The sequence below is a fragment of the Cyprinodon tularosa genome, unplaced genomic scaffold (genome assembly GCF_016077235.1).
Source record: "Cyprinodon tularosa strain WSP-4 unplaced genomic scaffold, ASM1607723v1 ctg212, whole genome shotgun sequence".
In the NCBI taxonomy this organism is placed as follows: domain Eukaryota; kingdom Metazoa; phylum Chordata; class Actinopteri; order Cyprinodontiformes; family Cyprinodontidae; genus Cyprinodon; species Cyprinodon tularosa.
In genome coordinates, this window is record NW_024038786.1 from 1,333,703 (window position 1) to 1,350,895 (window position 17,193).

At 37.7% G+C, this 17,193-nt stretch overlaps 2 protein-coding genes across 5 annotated transcripts; both read left to right on the top strand.

Annotated features, from left to right (window-relative positions):
* The first annotated feature begins 372 nt into the window (after nucleotides 1–372).
* LOC119783869 (high choriolytic enzyme 2) lies at nucleotides 373–4,660 on the top strand. Of its 2 annotated transcripts, none has more exons than XM_038285571.1 (9): nucleotides 373–531; nucleotides 613–682; nucleotides 1,613–1,672; nucleotides 1,746–1,898; nucleotides 1,971–2,088; nucleotides 2,163–2,341; nucleotides 2,424–2,505; nucleotides 4,115–4,239; nucleotides 4,315–4,660. In XM_038285571.1, the coding sequence occupies exons 1-9, from the start codon at nucleotides 460–462 to the stop codon at nucleotides 4,326–4,328; spliced, it is 873 nt and encodes a 290-aa protein (XP_038141499.1). In that variant the 5' UTR covers nucleotides 373–459; the 3' UTR covers nucleotides 4,329–4,660. The 2 variants fall into 2 exon arrangements, with proteins under 2 accessions (XP_038141499.1, XP_038141500.1); XM_038285572.1 differs by having other exon boundaries at nucleotides 613–664.
* Nucleotides 4,661–7,862: 3,202 nt separating this feature from the next.
* tra2b (transformer 2 beta homolog) lies at nucleotides 7,863–15,787 on the top strand. Of its 3 annotated transcripts, none has more exons than XM_038285614.1 (8): nucleotides 7,863–8,001; nucleotides 12,434–12,567; nucleotides 12,663–12,825; nucleotides 12,926–13,114; nucleotides 13,203–13,318; nucleotides 14,763–14,882; nucleotides 15,016–15,086; nucleotides 15,156–15,787. In XM_038285614.1, the coding sequence occupies exons 1-8, from the start codon at nucleotides 7,978–7,980 to the stop codon at nucleotides 15,164–15,166; spliced, it is 828 nt and encodes a 275-aa protein (XP_038141542.1). In that variant the 5' UTR covers nucleotides 7,863–7,977; the 3' UTR covers nucleotides 15,167–15,787. The 3 variants fall into 3 exon arrangements, with proteins under 3 accessions (XP_038141542.1, XP_038141543.1, XP_038141544.1); XM_038285615.1 differs by lacking the exon at nucleotides 7,863–8,001 and adding an exon at nucleotides 12,043–12,094; XM_038285616.1 differs by lacking the exon at nucleotides 7,863–8,001 and adding an exon at nucleotides 12,064–12,107.
* The last annotated feature ends 1,406 nt before the right edge of the window (nucleotides 15,788–17,193 follow it).

A 17,193-nucleotide genomic window follows, 5' to 3' on the forward strand; every position in this document is an offset into this window, starting at 1 on the left:
CAAATTGCCCCTTGATAAAAATAGCTATAATATTTGAAGAGGGATATCATCCTGTTTATATATGTTTACCTGTACTGTTATCATCAGATCGTATATCACTAAATCACTGGTTACCAGTCAAGTCAGAGTCAAATTGCTGGTCTTGCTGGACTGGGTGGACAGCTATTCCTCTAAGAGCAGCTGCTTTGATAGCAAAACACCTCTAAGTGTCTCATTTCAGAAAGTGCTGAATAATGAAGGTCAGCAGAGGGACCACCTGTTGCGGATCAGTAGTGGACTTGAGTAAATTACACCCCCTGGATGATAAGAGGTTTTCGGGTCACGCATTCATCACAGGAGTTGGGCCCAATCAGTACAAAGCTGTGGAGGAGAGGAGGGTATAAAGACTCTGTGAAAGTGGTAACATTAGTGAAGTCTGACATTTGAAGGCAAGGATCTGAAGCCAACTGAAAGGCAACGATGGCCTCTATGACTGTGCTTCTGGGCGTCTTGTTGGGTGTCCTCATCCCTGTGGATATGCTCCCAGTTCAGGTCAGTACCAGGAGGAAACATTTAACAGAGAACCGTCTGCAGTTCATATGTTTTTTACAAAAATTCTAACTTCACTGACAGAATTCAACTGGTGTACATGAGGGCAAGCTGAGGCTGAAGAGGAAATACTCTGGTGAGATCTATGAAGAAGGTATTTACATACAGCTGCACCTCTGTCAATTAATATAACCAGAGCTCATTCATCTTGAACATTCATTTCAAGAAGTGAAACTTATATAACTCACAAGTTCTAGAGAAACTTTACACTTGCAGTGACATATTTCAAGACTTTATTTCTGTTGAGAAAACACAAATCTTATTTCCTTAGAAGATTTGAATATTACATTAGACCTGACGATGTCAGCCTACCAAAAAATATACTAAAGGTACTTTACAGTATATGTACTCAATACCTGACTTAGGTTCCTTATGGATAATTTAGTGTATAAATGTAAATTGGCCTAAAGGTGGTCAACCTGTGCTCCTGTTTATGAGTAAAGATCATCCAAATGGCGTTGATAGTAGATATGCAGCTGCTCTGCATCAAATCTAGTATCTTTACTCTTCCTCAATATGATATTGATATATTTGGTGGTTTGGGCAGGTCCCAGGTTCTGCTGAAAAATGAAATCAGAATCTGTTTTTACAGCACTTCTTCCTTCTATTAGACTTTCTATTAATATGCTGGCATACGGCTCTCTAGGAAAGGCCTTTTTTAGCAGTGGCCTTCTGTGGCTCACTGTGTCAGGGACTGTTGGGGGCTTTAAAGTCAGCAGTTTTCCTCATGACAACATCTCTGCATCAAAAACCATTGCGTTGCTCTGTGGTACTATTGCAATGTTCAGAGACGCTGGATATTGGTTTCTTTACAACGTCATAAGCCATAACTGTGAAAACTCACAGAAATAAGTACTTGAAATATTGATATACCTAGTTTCACTTTAAGTTTTGAATAACCCAAGTAAGTGACCTTTCAGTTATATTCAGATTTATTGACATGCATATTAACATGCCAGTAATATTGTTTGTCTCATAATATGTTTGCAAAAAATGACAAAGACTGCTCTTTCTTTATGTCAAGATGAAATCACAGACCGAGACCAAATGACAGCGATGGATCAGATCCTTGAAGTCAACAGCAGTAAGTGGGATGTAAATTGAAATGAAGTTTGTCGACTTACTCTCTGTAAGTTTTGTTAAATGTTACACCTTAGGGCTGCGAGCGCCTAGAGGACTGTCATTCAGAGAAGGAGATATTGCCTATTCATACGTGCGCAGTGCTATAAACTGCCCTGGGAGTGCCTGTCTGTGGCCTAAATCAATTGATGGATTTGTTTATGTCCCCTACATCGTCTCTCCTCTATATGGTATGGATCAATTTAAAGGGGTTTACAGATAGGCATGCTTTGTAACTAAATGGTCCTGTTTTTCATCTGTAGATGACATGGATAGAATCACAATTGAAACAGGAATGCAAGAGATTTCCTCTGGAACCTGCATCAAATTTGTTCCTCGCACTCATGAGGCCAGCTTCCTTGACATCCAGCCAAGATACGGGTGAGACAGGCTCCTTACTTATGGATGTTCCTCTGTAAAGAAATGCAATAAGATTTGCTCTGTGCCCTCCCAAGCTGCTGGTCGTTCCTGGGGCAGACTGGAGGAAGCCAAACCCTGTCACTGCAGACCCCTGGATGCATGTGGTCGGGGATTGCTGCTCACGAGTTCATGCATGCCCTTGGCTTCGTGCACGAGCAGTCCCGCTCGGACCGAGACCACTATGTCACCATCGTGTGGAAGAACATCATGCCAGGTTTGGATGAATGGCCACTGCTAAGGATTTTAAGTACATTTCAACAGAATATGACTAATGTTGTTTTTTGTGCGTTTGACAGCCCAAATGCATAACTTCAGGAAACAGGAGACAAACAATCTGAACAGCCCATATGACTACAGTTCGGTCATGCATTACGGACGGTAAGCTGCTGCTTCAGATTTAGTGATGGGAAAATGTGTTTCCTCTCCAGAAAGATTTGTTCCGTTTATTTCTTTTTCTGTCATTTATATTAAAACAAATTCTAATGCCAGTCAAAGAGGAGTATAGTAGGTAAAAAAATGGAGTTCTCAATAAGGGGATTTAAGTATTGAAGGAATAGAAAATCTACCTAAACCAACCCGGCCCTGTGTGAATTCATTAACACTCATCGACAATTTCTTTCACTAACCATACATAGGTCTTTTTTTTTATTTCCGGTCCTAAAGATGTAGAAATCACAAAAACAGAATGTGTTCAATGTGAGGTGAGCACTATAACAGAACTTTAAAATCAAAACATAATTTAATCTCATAATTTAAACATAATTTAATAGAAAAATACCAGAACGGATAGGAAACAAAGACTTTAAATCCAAAACGAGTGAGAAAACCACTGACCACCATGGCCAGCCAATTAAAATGACTCCAAGACCACTTCTGAAAGACATAAAGGACATCACAAAAGCACACAGAATAACATCTAAAGCACAGTAGGCCAAAGCTAATGCAGATTATTTTGACATCAGTCCAACCAATCCTTGATCTTTTTTTTTGGGCCGATTTTTGAAGCCATTATTGCTTTTTCTTCCTGCATTTGCATGATAGAAATAACACAATGATAACAAATGTTACACATATCTAAATTTAAAAAAAGAAACAATGCCTTAAGATAAAGCTTCACATAATCTTAAGGCATGGCTGTGGTTTCCAATAATGAATCAGTGAATGCATGCACATATCGGCCCAATACCAATACTAGGAAAAAAACTAGCTAATGCACCAGTACACCCCATTACTACAGGCTTCACTAGCCTGAGTTGAGTTAGAAACTGCAAACTACATATTGCTACAAATAAAGAAAAGATCATCGTCAAGTTTGTCAAAAAAAAGAAAAGAAAAGAGAACAACCATCTAATTGATCTAAAAGACCTTTTCGGGAAAATGTTCTGTAAACTAAGAAGGAAGAGGTGGAACTTTTTGGAAGATGTGTGTCAGTTATATCTATAAACAGCCACATAGAAAAAGCATGGTGGTGATAGTGTGATGGTAAGGGGTTGCTTTGCCACTTCGACTCTAAATGGCTTAAATAAAACAGAGAAAAACAGAGACTGAAAGTTCTGAATACGTGTCATCAAAACCTAAATCCAATTGAGATTGCATAACAATATCATGAATAGTCAGTTCCTGCTCAAAACCTGCACAATGTTGCAGAACTAAAATAACCCTGTGAAGAAGAGAGGGATGAAACCTTTCCAGGGGGATGTAAAAGACTCATCCTCCCTGTGATGAGTCTCTTGGTTGCATTTTTTTCAGCTAGGGGGGTGCAAGCTTAGAAGAAATTTTATCAATTTTAGAAAACACTTAGAAATGAAACTCTCATTAACAATTTGTTGTTTTCACTCAGGTGCTTTTTTATGACACTGTGTGAATCAAGTGTGACTGAAAAAAACTATTTTCAAAGGGAAAATACTTTTTCAAATCACTGTAAATGCACAGTCTTTGCTCTTGAGGAAAAAGGGGCATCCTTAAATTTTCTACACCTCTGATTCAGATACGCCTTCTCTGAAGACGGCGGACCAACGATCATTCCCAAACCAGACCCCTACATTCCTATTGGCCAGCGAGACGGACCTAGTGCGCTTGATCTCCATAAAATAAATGTCCTCTATAACTGTGGTAAGTCAAATGACGCACAAACCGGTCCAGTAAAATAAAAAAAATACATTGATTGTTATTCTGTCTGCCTTACAGGTGTTAATGAGTAATGACTGCAGACATCTGTGAGGTCCTGTCCCATGTGTGAATCACTTTATATATTCTTGAGTAAAAATACAGACGATGCACCTGAAGATAGTTAATTTTGCAATAGATGTGCTTTTATTATTTATAACGCAGCATATGTTAAATTGTATTCATTCACCTTTTTGTGCAATGCTTTTTACTCACTAAATGATAATCTATGTTTATCTCTCATATGTATAATCGCTATTAATAACCCTGTCCAGTGCCAAAGCTCTTTAGATAATTATTTAATATCTCTGAAAAATAATTCTGTACAACTGTAATTTCTTCTCAAATAAAAAAATGCAACAGAAAATATTGTGGTTCCGTTTTATAATCTGTATTTTTATGGTTAAAGGGCTAAAAAAATTATTGTAGTCTTGAATAAATGAATTGTGTTTTCTCTCTAACCAACTGCTTATGAAAGAAAAAAAAAAAACCCCACCATGGCTCAATTTTTTTGTTTCCTTTGCTTTTGACACCAGCTTGCCAACATAAAAGAATATACATTTTTACCGATAAAATTTTAAAAGACTGAGGCACACAGATTATCTATGACAAATTGTCTTGGAACCACATAGATTATACTTAGTACAGTTTGCTGACATACATATTAACTATTTCTTTCACCTGTGTAATATATTTGATATAAACTGCTATTGAACAGCCTCAACAAATGTAAAAATACTCTAATTCTCAATGAACACATATAAGGTCTATGTTTTGTGTAAAAATGTAAGCACCATTGGACATGAGGTATATAAGCCACCTGGCTTGGCTGTAGGCAGGAAGGATCTTCTGTCTTGCACCGGATCTCTAGAAACTTCTTACTGAAGACACTCTGTTGTTGTTGAAAAATCTTCTGAAGAGGATGCTCACTGTTGTCCATAATTTCTCTTCATTTTATGAAAAAATCTCCAGAGGTTCTAGAGTGGTTCCTAGAACAGAGCTGACCTTCTTAATTGGCTTGTTGAGCTTTTTTTAAGTCATTAGCTCTAATTCTGTTACCCCAGCAGAGGATGGAAGAAGAGATCTCTCTCTCCACAACAGACTTATGGAAGATTCATAAGCTTCCTTATGAAGTAACATCTGCTCTGTTCTTCCCTAGACGGCTTTACAGTTGTGTGTCTCAAAAATGGAGGAATTAAAGTTCTCTTAAAAAAAAAATCTGAGTCAAGCTAGCAGAGCTACTCCAACATGTCGTCACTTTAAGCAGCGCAATTCCAAAACTATATATAGAAAACAAATGGCATTACAAAAATAGACAGACAGACAGAAAATAAGTAAAAGTAAGTATAAGTACACCCTGCTATTTTGCAAGGTCTCCCATCTAGAAATTTTGGAGGGATCCCTACTGTAAAGCATGGGGGTGGTAGCATCATGCTTTGGGGTGTTTTTCTGCACATGGGACAGGGCGACTGCACTGCATTACCAGGCAAGATGTTTTGGTCCCCTGCACGCCGTGGAGGATTGAGATGATTCAGTGATTCAAATGAATCAACTCTATCGCTGCGTTATAGATTTTTGAGAGCTAAAACCTGAACACCCCCCTTCTCTCTTATGTTTTCCTTTTTTCCTTTCTTGAAATGAGTATGACCTGGATGACTGAGAATCTTCTGTTTCTCAGTGACAGCCCAGAAACCTGAATAATCTGGAGGAAATCGGTGTGGAGGGGCGGGCCATACAAATAAATAGTTTTAAATAATTATCTTCCTCAGTGTGTATATATATATATATATATATATATATATAATATATATATATATATATATATATACAGGTGCTGGTCATAAAATTAGAATATCATGAAAAAGTAGATTGATTTCAGTAATTCCATTTAAAAAGTGAAACTTGTATATTATATTCATACATTACATACAAACTCATATATTTCAGATGTTTATTTTGTTTAATTTTGATGATTACAAATGACAACAAATGAAAATCTCAAATTCATCATATCAGAAAATTAGAATATTACTGAAGACCAATAAAAACAAAGGATTTATAGAAATGTTGGCCAACTGAAAAGTATGAACATAAAAAGTATTAGCATGTACAGCACTCAGTATTTAGTTGGGCCTCCTTTGGCCTGTATTACTGCAGCAATGCGGCGTGGCATGGAGTCGATCAGTCTGTGGCACTGCTCAGGTGTTATGATAGCCCAGGTTGCTCTAATAGTGGCTTTTAGCTCTTCTGAATTGTTGGGTCTGGTGTATTGCATCTTCTTCTTCACAATACCCCATAGATTTTCTATGGGGTTAAGGTCAGGAGAGTTTGCTGGCCAATTAAGAACAGGGATACCATGGTCCTTCAACCAGGTACTGGTAGCTTTGGCACTGTGTGCAGGTGCCAAGTCCTGTTGGAAAATGAAATCTGCATCTCCAAAAAGTTGGTCAGCTGCAGGAAGCATGAAGTGCTCTAAAACTTCCTGGTATGTGGCTGCGTTGACCCTGGACCTCAGAAAACACAATGGACCAACACCAGCAGATGACATGGCACCCCAAACCATCACTGACTGTGGAAACTTTACACTGGACTTCAAGCAACGTGGATGAAGTGCCTCTCTTCTTTTCCTCCAGACTCTGGGACCTTGATTTCCAAAGGAAATGCAAAATTTACTTTCATCAGAGAACATGACTTTGGACCACTCACCAGCAGTCCAGTCCTGTTTCTCTTTAGACGCTTCTGACGCTGTCTGTGGTTCAAGAGTGGCTTGACACAAGGAATGCGACAGCAGAAACCCATGTCTTTCATACGTCTGTGTGTGGTGGTTCTTGAAGCACTCACTCCAGCTGCAGTCCACTCTTTGTGAATCTCCCCCACATTTTTGAATGGGTTTTGTTTCACAATCCTCTCCAGGGTGCGGTTATCTCTCTTGCTTGTACACTTTTTTCGACCACATCTTTTCCTTCCCTTCGCCTCTCTATTAATGTGCTTGGACACTGAGCTCTGTGAACAGCCAGCCTCTTTAGCGATGACCTTTTGTGTCTTGCCCTCCTTGTGCAAGGTGTCGATGGTCGTCTTTTGGACAACTGTCAAGTCAGCAGTCTTCCCCATGATTGTGTAGCCTATAGAACTAGACTGAAAGACCATTTAAAGGCTTTTGCAGGTGGTTTGAGTTAATTAGCTGATTAGAGTGTGGCACCAGGGGCCATCAATTTTGAACCTTTTCACAATATTCTAATTTTCTGATATGATGAATTTGAGATTTTCATTTGTTGTCATTTGTAATCATCAAAATTAAACAAAATAAACATCTGAAATATATGAGTTTGTATGTAATGTATGAATATAATATACAAGTTTCACTTTTTAAATGGAATTACTGAAATCAATCTACTTTTTCATGATATTCTAATTTTATGACCAGCACCTGTATATATATATATATATATATATATATATATATATATATGTATAGAGTGATGTAATTACATTATTATTACATTATTACCCAGAGAAAGCCCGGCTTCAGACAACTCCCATTTCTCTCGCGAGAGTTGACCGAGGCATGGAGGAGGAGCTACACGTTTATATTCGCTCACACACTACCTGCTATGGTCAAAGCATTGCAGACTATTAACTGGTCTAAGTACATTCCTCAATTTTGTCCGTTCTTTAGCCTTAAATATGGGCGACAACGACAAAGGCCGGGTACGTAAGAATTTCGTTGCATGTTTAGTATTTGATATGAAAAAACGAGCATTTTTTTTCGGAAACTCCTTGATATAAACGTTTTTAACGTTTAACACTAGCACCAGCAATAAGCAATTTTGGTATCTCAAATTTCCAGTTGCAGTCTCCAATGTTAACCCATAAAGTTTTATATAACAACATATGTGTGTTTAGGAATATAATTAACATGCTAACATTAGCTTCCTGGCTAATACTAGCATTTTGGTGTTGCTAGGCCTCGGATACGAAGTTAGATTCCGAATTGTCGTCAGTGATTTTTTTTTTTTTTCTTAAAGTAATACGCAGTTGGATCCAACTTTGTTTTTTTTTTTCATAGCTCTAAATTCAGATTAGATCATGTGCTAAAATAATAATTAATACAATCATTCAGATTAAGACAAATTGTTAGTTTTAATTAAGGTCTCTGGACTGAAGGGGGGTTAAAATATTTTCCCCTTTTTTCTGCTGTAAAAATATGGTTTGAAAATATTTACACGAATTGTGATGAGTTTTTTTCCTTTAGGCAATGAAACTACATGATTTTATAAGGATACATCCACGATTCGGAACCTAACTTCGGAGTCGTTTATAGCTGGTGCAAGCTTTTTCTTTCGATTTATCAGTTCGTTTTTGTTGTATAATATTGAGTTTTAAACCAATAAAAAAGAAGAGTATTCGAAGTCACCTTAGCCGTATTCTTGTTTCACATGAAAATCTTAAGTATAGGTAATTAAACCTTTAAAAAGCAGATTGGTTTCGACTTCCCTTGATGGAAAGTGCTAGAACGAAGGGAATTTTCTCGAACGCCGTTTTTTGTTCTAGAGGGAATCGAACCATTTCTTTACGTAAATTAATTTAAATTTGCTCATTTTTATTTTGGAGTTAGAACAATATATTCTAATAACATGAATTGCATTTAATAATATTTACATTTATAGGAATGTTTTTATTGCTCTTTGGCTCGCCAAACCGGCGCTATTGAACTAATGTGGAGGAATAAATATAAATGCTTTAAGCCAAGCAGCCTAAAAATACTTCATTTGTTTTATTCCCGCTGTAGGCAGCGTTTTATATTCACATTTTTAAACCAGCTACTAGCAGGGCGTGCTGAAGTTGGCATTCGATTCGTTGCTACGTCAGCTCGAGCTGTTCAGTAAAGGATAAATTATCTAAATCTTACTAAATCAAGCTTGATTCTTGATGATTAAATGTACAGGTGCTGGTCATAAAATTAGAATATCATGAAAAAGTAGATTGATTTCAGTAATTCCATTTAAAAAGTGAAACTTGTATATTATATTCATACATTACATACAAACTCATATATTTCAGATGTTTATTTTGTTTAATTTTGATGATTACAAATGACAACAAATGAAAATCTCAAATTCATCATATCAGAAAATTAGAATATTACTGAAGACCAATAAAAACAAAGGATTTATAGAAATGTTGGCCAACTGAAAAGTATGAACATGAAAAGTATGAGCATGTACAGCACTCAGTATTTAGTTGGGCCTCCTTTGGCCTGTATTACTGCAGCAATGCAGCGTGGCATGGAGTCGATCAGTCTGTGGCACTGCTCAGGTGTTATGATAGCCCAGGTTGCTCTAATAGTGGCTTTTAGCTCTTCTGAATTGTTGGGTCTGGTGTATTGCATCTTCTTCTTCACAATACCCCATAGATTTTCTATGGGGTTAAGGTCAGGAGAGTTTGCTGGCCAATTAAGAACAGGGATACCATGGTCCTTCAACCAGGTACTGGTAGCTTTGGCACTGTGTGCAGGTGCCAAGTCCTGTTGGAAAATGAAATCTGCATCTTCAAAAAGTTGGTCAGCTGCAGGAAGCATGAAGTGCTCTAAAACTTCCTGGTATGTGGCTGCGTTGACCCTGGACCTCAGAAAACACAATGGACCAACACCAGCAGATGACATGGCACCCCAAACCATCACTGACTGTGGAAACTTTACACTGGACTTCAAGCAACGTGGATGAAGTGCCTCTCTTCTTTTCCTCCAGACTCTGGGACCTTGATTTCCAAAGGAAATGCAAAATTTACTTTCATCAGAGAACATGACTTTGGACCACTCACCAGCAGTCCAGTCCTGTTTCTCTTTAGACGCTTCTGACGCTGTCTGTGGTTCAAGAGTGGCTTGACACAAGGAATGCGACAGCAGAAACCCATGTCTTTCATACGTCTGTGTGTGGTGGTTCTTGAAGCACTCACTCCAGCTGCAGTCCACTCTTTGTGAATCTCCCCCACATTTTTGAAGGGGTTTTGTTTCACAATCCTCTCCAGGGTGCGGTTATCTCTCTTGCTTGTACACTTTTTTCGACCACATCTTTTCCTTCCCTTCGCCTCTCTATTAATGTGCTTGGACACTGAGCTCTGTGAACAGCCAGCCTCTTTAGCGATGACCTTTTGTGTCTTGCCCTCCTTGTGCAAGGTGTCGATGGTCGTCTTTTGGACAACTGTCAAGTCAGCAGTCTTCCCCATGATTGTGTAGCCTATAGAACTAGACTGAAAGACCATTTAAAGGCTTTTGCAGGTGGTTTGAGTTAATTAGCTGATTAGAGTGTGGCACCAGGGGCCATCAATTTTGAACCTTTTCACAATATTCTAATTTTCTGATATGATGAATTTGAGATTTTCATTTGTTGTCATTTGTAATCATCAAAATTAAACAAAATAAACATCTGAAATATATGAGTTTGTATGTAATGTATGAATATAATATACAAGTTTCACTTTTTAAATGGAATTACTGAAATCAATCTACTTTTTCATGATATTCTAATTTTATGACCAGCACCTGTATATTGCATGTTCATTAGGGATCCAGTTTGACTTTTGTTCTATTCTGTTTTGTATTTACAGTCCAATCTTAAACGGGAAAATCTATTTTCTAAACTCTGTCCAGGTTTGACCTGTCTGGATCATGTGGTGTTTAAACTTAAAATATTTGTTTGTTTTCCTTTTTCTATTAACTATCAGGTCAGGATCAAATTGCTGTAAAAATAGCCATATATTCAATAAACAAAGCCAAGGTGCAATTGGATGCCAATTTCAGGGTCCTTACTGACGATTTGATTATCTCTACAGTTGTGGGTTTACAAAACCTGTTGAGGTGTGGAGCCATTACTGGTTTCTATTTAGCTGCTGCTGTTCTTCTTCATTGCAAACAGCAGACAAATATAGCCTCTACCATCTTGTGACTGTTAGGATTGTTGATAGACCAGCCAGTTGAATGCAGAAGAACATGACAGATCTGTTTATTGTTTTTCAGAAAGTACAAAATGTCATGTAAAACAATGAATGCAATCCACTTCCTCCTTGTTTTATACTCTGATTAGTTCTGAAATGTAGTCCAAAGGTCTTGTGCTTGTTTAGCATTTAGTTGTCGGCGTTGTATGCAAATGAAACTTGCTTTACCGTGAGGTTGTTTTTGATTAAACTAGTTTGTATTTGTTTATATTTTTTCTGATTTTGACCCTTTCACATTCAGTGATTTTATGTTCGCTATGTTGAAAGGAAGATTATTATTCTAAGATAAAAATGTTTTACTCCTTTTCAAGGAAGAAAAAAGGTAAAATATTTCTGCATGTAGTGTTTTCTTCAATAAAATTTGCATGATACTTTAAATATGAGCTTCTGTTTGCAGGGCTATTGAATCTTTTTATAGTAAGACACAGTAGTGAATGTGGAACCACTGAAGGTGAAATGTATTAAACTGACAGTTGTGCTTCTGTAACCTTGAACATTTGTCACAAATCCTGCTGAAAATTTGAATGAGCGTGCCGTTTTAATTATAGTCATATATTCTTCATCCTTTTCTTTTCCATTAAGGTTAAGGTTCGACGAAGAAAATGCAGAAGAAGTCTCATGTCCACTTTATTTTCAATAATATGAAGCTCAGATGCGTGAAGCTGAATTATTGAATGCATGCTAAACATGAGGAGGGAAGAACTTTGAGCAGTGTGTGAGAAGGGGAAGTCAGAAGATGTAAGAAAATTGAAGAAAGAAGAATAATGTGAAGTTACAGAAATGAAGTTAAGGAAGTAATCTGGATAAGGTCGCTGCGCTAAGTAATTTTCTGGTCTATTTATCAAATGCGTGCATGTCATTGTTGAATACATCACACTTTAATTTATTGCTACTTTTTTTTTACTTTTGTATTTTTAAATCTTAACTACATAATTTGTTGATGTAATCCTAGTGATTTCATGTTCTCATTGGTTAGACAAAATAACATTCATAATTGACTATATCTACATCTTTTTTTCTTTTGTTCAAATTTTCCAGGATAGTTTGAATTCTCTACTCAAATGTTTTGTAGCATATTTTTTTCCTTTTTGACCACCTTGTCTGTGGTTACAATGCGCTGGTGTGTGTGTGTGTGTGGTTCGTTCAGGAGTCCCGCTCCGCTTCCAGGAGCGCGAGTCCCCGTGGCTCTAGGAAGTCGATAAGCCGCTCCCCAGCTCATTCCAAAGATGGATCCCATCGCTCCCGCTCCAAGTCCTGGTCTGGCTCCAGGTCTAGATCAGGGTGAGAGATCATTCTTTTAGAGCCCCAGTGGCACTTAACTGCTCTCCTTCAAACAGTTGTTTCCAAAAATGCTTATGTTTTTTGCTGCTTTGCAGCTCCCATTCTCACCATGGCTCTCGCAGACACTATAGCCATTCCCGGTCCCGCTCCAGGTCCTACCGGCGTAGATCTCACAGCAGGTCCTACAGTGGAGAGCGCCGGCGCAGAAGCACCAGTCATTCACCCATGTCCAATAGGCGCAGGCATATTGGTAATCGGGTGAGTTGCAGAATTTGCTTTATGAACTGTTGAACTGGGGGGCGCTGATGTATTAAGGCAGTATGTTCACATCCAGACCTTTTTATTTGCTCAAATGCAGGCTAATCCAGATCCAAATGCTTGCCTGGGAGTGTTCGGCTTGAGCTTGTACACCACAGAGAGGGACCTGAAGGACGTCTTCTCCAAGTATGGGCCTCTGGCAGATGTTTGCATCGTGTATGACCAGCAGTCAAGGCGCTCCAGGGGCTTTGCTTTTGTTTACTTTGAAAACACAGATGATGCTAAAGAGGTAACGGAACACTTAAATCAATCATCATTACAAAACATAAAATTAATTCTTTATATTAAAGATGTATGCTAACTTCATTTGGTATCAGGCAAAGGACAGAGCTAATGGTATGGAACTGGACGGCCGTAGAATCCGGGTGGATTTCTCAATCACAAAAAGACCTCACACCCCCACACCAGGAATCTACATGGGCCGGCCCACATAGTAAGTCAGCTGTTTATTTGGAATAAGTCTGTTGCCTTTTAAAAGGGATTTCTTATACCCTTTACCTAAGTTTCCTGCTTTATGAACCCACAAATTTAAAAAATATTTCATCGTTTGTATGACGGACCTAAATGGACCTAATTGTATGCCTGGTCTTATAAAGCGTCAAAAGTAAAATTCTGAAAGTCTGCCCTGGAAAAATATTTAGCCTCTGTTTTTTACTTTTAATCCTTCAAAGGCAATCATCATAACTTAATTTTCTACAAAAATGTTTACACCGTTGGTTCATTATGGAGACCAAGAAGTGCTCCAGTAGGTCAGGGATTAAGTGTGACTAGCTTGGCCAGCAAGACTGACTTACACCCTGCCATCAGTCTGTAAAGGAGCTGGTAGTGATAGACTTCTAAGGCTGGTCCAACTAATAGTCATTGAAAAGGGTTCTAACCAGTCGAATAACTACAGAGACGTGACACTAACACATGAATAAAAAGAAACTCCTAAAGCAGCCAGTTGTAGATGTATTTATTAGAGCATAGTTGAGACTATCTTGACTGGTTACTGAAAAGTGATGCCGCTTTGGATAATTTTCAGGCAAATGCTGTGAGTCTAAGCCTTCCTAGACTGATGAGCTGGCTGGTCATGCTAAAGCTATGAAAACAATATGAGCAAGAATACTTTTTTTTTTTTTTTTTTCTTTCCTCTAAAAATAAATGGTTAATTACCTAAACTTGTAGATGGAGCAAGGAAAGCATCACTCTGGTAAGAGATTGTTCACAACTTGGCTGCTGAAAATATAAGCCTATCCTGTATGGAAATGTGGCAAAAGGAAAGTTATTGATTAAAAACAATAAAATTCATGCAGTCTAAATAGTTTCCTCTTCCTGTTTTGTGGCCAGTTTGGGGACAATAATACTCCAAACCAGATGGGGGTGCCAAATGCACAGCAGTAAAATATTTTTAGATCATGTGCAGAGGAAGGAGGGTTTGCTGTTTTCCATGGATTTGAAAATCTGTGCCAAGGCTATAAAATGACATGTTGAGACACACTGCATCCAGTCTGATGGAGCGGGAATTCTTCTGCTGGGGCTAATGGGCTGTAATTTCAGACTGCATGTCTGTAAAACTGTTAGAGGTGTACCCCACAAACACGCTACGGTATGCAATGGAAGGTGGCTTATTAAGAGTTAGCTGAGGAGGGGCTAAATAGGTGTGTTAGGGAGACAAGTTTCAGATTTTTTTTGTAAGTAAAAAAAAATCCTTCTGCTTTACAAGTAGTGACAACTTTCTTTTGGTCTGTTACTTTTTATAACCTGCCAAATACATAGATGTTTTGTGGTTCTTTTGGACATTGAAGCTGTGATTTGCATGTCTGCCTAAAATGAAGATATCCTGATTTCAATTGCTTTTAAATTTCAACTGGAATAAATCATTTGTTCTTTTCTAGTGGCGGAGGTGGTCCTGGTGGACCCAGACGCTATTCACGTGACTATGATCGTGGATACGACCGCGGATATGACAGAGGCTATGATCGCTATGACGACAGGGATTACTACAGATCATACAGGTGACATTCTCCCTTTGAGAGCTGCTGTTTTTTGCTATTTAATGTTGGGGAAAAAATACAACCTTGGCTTCTGATTTTTCTGCCTTTATTTTTTTCGTTGCTAACAAGCATATTAAATATACATATATTTTAGACGAAGATCTCCATCACCATACTACAGAGGAGCGTACAGATCTCGGTCAAGATCCCGGTCTTATTCTCCCCGTAAGTCCAGATATCAGCTATCTTAAAGAGTTGTCTGTTATTTTACCTAATGACTGTTTTCTTTCGCAGGTCGATATTGAGCTGTTGAGGCAGACATTAATCCCTTCTTTCCATGGACAGATGAGAGTTTTCTCCTAAAGATTTGAATTTCTTGTAGATATCCTACTCTACATGGGGACAAATGGGTTTCTTTGATATGAAGTTTTTTTGAGGAAGTTATGTATTAAGTGCTAGAACACCAGCAGTGTAAGCTTTTTAATGTAGGTATGTGAAAAAGGAGAGCAGAAAACCTTTTCCCCCATTACTGCCCCTGGAGCTGTTATCTTTCTGCAAAATGTGAAACTTGGGAGTTGTTCATCTGCCTATTTCTCAGTTGGTTAGTTTGGTTTTGTGTAATCTGGTGTTTAAATGCCCCAACCTGGTGTAGCCTCTCAGAATTGCTGCGTCTCCCACGGTCTCCAGGTGCAGTTAATGTTCCTGTCAGGAAAGGCTTTGTAGCTTCACAAAATATATACAGCATCATTAGTTTCTGAGAAATACAGTATGCTTTTATTTAAAAGACCAATTTCTCATCCAGTGCCACATTAAAGAAACCAAACTCTCCCACACAGTTGATCCGCATTCTTCCTCTTACTTATTTTTGATCAGTATAAATGGAATCACATGTAAAGCAGTGCCCTCATTGTTTTTTTTTTTTTTTTTTTTATGTACAGAAAAGGTTTATTGTTGTAAAAGCCGTGTTAAATTATGGGTTTTGTTGTGTACGAGTGAAAATTCAACAACCTTAAAAAGATTAAAAGGAGTTGTTTTTTTTCCCATAATGTCTGTCTCATTCTTTTCACAAAAAAATTGTTTTTTGTTTTTTCTTTTGAAAAAAAAAAGATGAACATAAAGCATATCTTTGCCAATTCATTTAGCTTGGAAAAAGAAATATTACTAATATTTCTTTCTTTCTTTTTTTTTTTTTTTTTTATTATGATTTTAATTATGTCATTATGATTGACATGAACACACACTTTTCTCAGTTTAATCATATTTGGCTTCCGGGAAGTTTCCCTGCTAAAAAAAAAAAAAGTTAAAGCTGGGGGAAAAAAAAAATGTTTTAAATATTTATGTTGAATAAAACCTGTAGATATGCCCAGAACATGATTATAATTAATTTACAAGGTAAGAAATTAGAGCTACTGAAATGTTTTACATTTTTAGTTCCCAGGTTATATTGACCACATCTCATCACATGGTGAGAGTAAAGGCTTCATTAATCTACAGGGGCCTGAAGTCCTACTGCTACCTCTGCTGGTTAATATAAAAAGCTGAGAAGTCCTTAGGGGGGCGGGGCAACAGATTACATGTCCATCCAAATATAGATTTCACCAAGATGAGATAAAAAAAAAAAAAAAACTCATGTTAGTTAAATTCATTCAGGCTTTTCTATTTTTATCTCGGTTGACATGTTTTGTCTGTAAGGTGGACTGGCTCTAATTCAATTTATATTTTACTCCAATACGCATATTTTAAATACGAACCGTTTGAAATGGTGGTTTAAGAAGAAAGACAAAATATAGTTGTCATATTTAAAGTGACATCAGGAGGAAGTAGTGTTGAGAGAGTTATTTCCTTTGACAAAAACAAGGTCCTAGTAATCCTTTTGGTAACTTAAGAGATTCCCATGCATTCATCTATGATTTTTGTAAAACTGTCCTGGTTATAGATTTGTCAGAAAAAGCTGCCACTAGAATTAAACGCAGGTTTGTGATATTCAAAATTCTGAAAGTTTGTAAAACAGTGGGGAATTGGCGCAGTGAGGAGAGAAACCACAACAGCCTTACCACACCTTGAAAATACAGTTCCATGTTCCACTTCAAGTCCACATATGTGTCTCCACGTTCTCCCAAATGTCACATGCGTTTCCACTCAGGACATTTGTACAAAACTTGCTGCGCAGTGGTTCAAGCAGAAATAGTTTTAAAAAAAGCTGATTATTCAATTTTATTTGATTTAAAGCTGTTTTCCTTAGCTGTGTATTTGCTGGCTGGGTTGCAGAAAAATGCCCCACAATAATGGAGAATGTATGCATGCCATCAGGAAAGTAACTAAAGAGCTGTTT

Coding starts and splice junctions, on each gene's coding strand:
- LOC119783869 (XM_038285571.1), top strand. CDS start 460: ATGGCCTCTATGACTGTGCTTCTGGGCGTCTTGTTGGGTGTCCTCATC. Junction 1,673..1,745: donor GATCCTTGAAGTCAACAGCA/GTAAGTGGGATG, acceptor GTTACACCTTAG/GGCTGCGAGCGCCTAGAGGA. Junction 2,342..2,423: donor GTGGAAGAACATCATGCCAG/GTTTGGATGAAT, acceptor TGCGTTTGACAG/CCCAAATGCATAACTTCAGG.
- tra2b (XM_038285614.1), top strand. CDS start 7,978: ATGGGCGACAACGACAAAGGCCGG. Junction 13,115..13,202: donor ACACAGATGATGCTAAAGAG/GTAACGGAACAC, acceptor ATTTGGTATCAG/GCAAAGGACAGAGCTAATGG. Junction 13,319..14,762: donor TACATGGGCCGGCCCACATA/GTAAGTCAGCTG, acceptor GTTCTTTTCTAG/TGGCGGAGGTGGTCCTGGTG.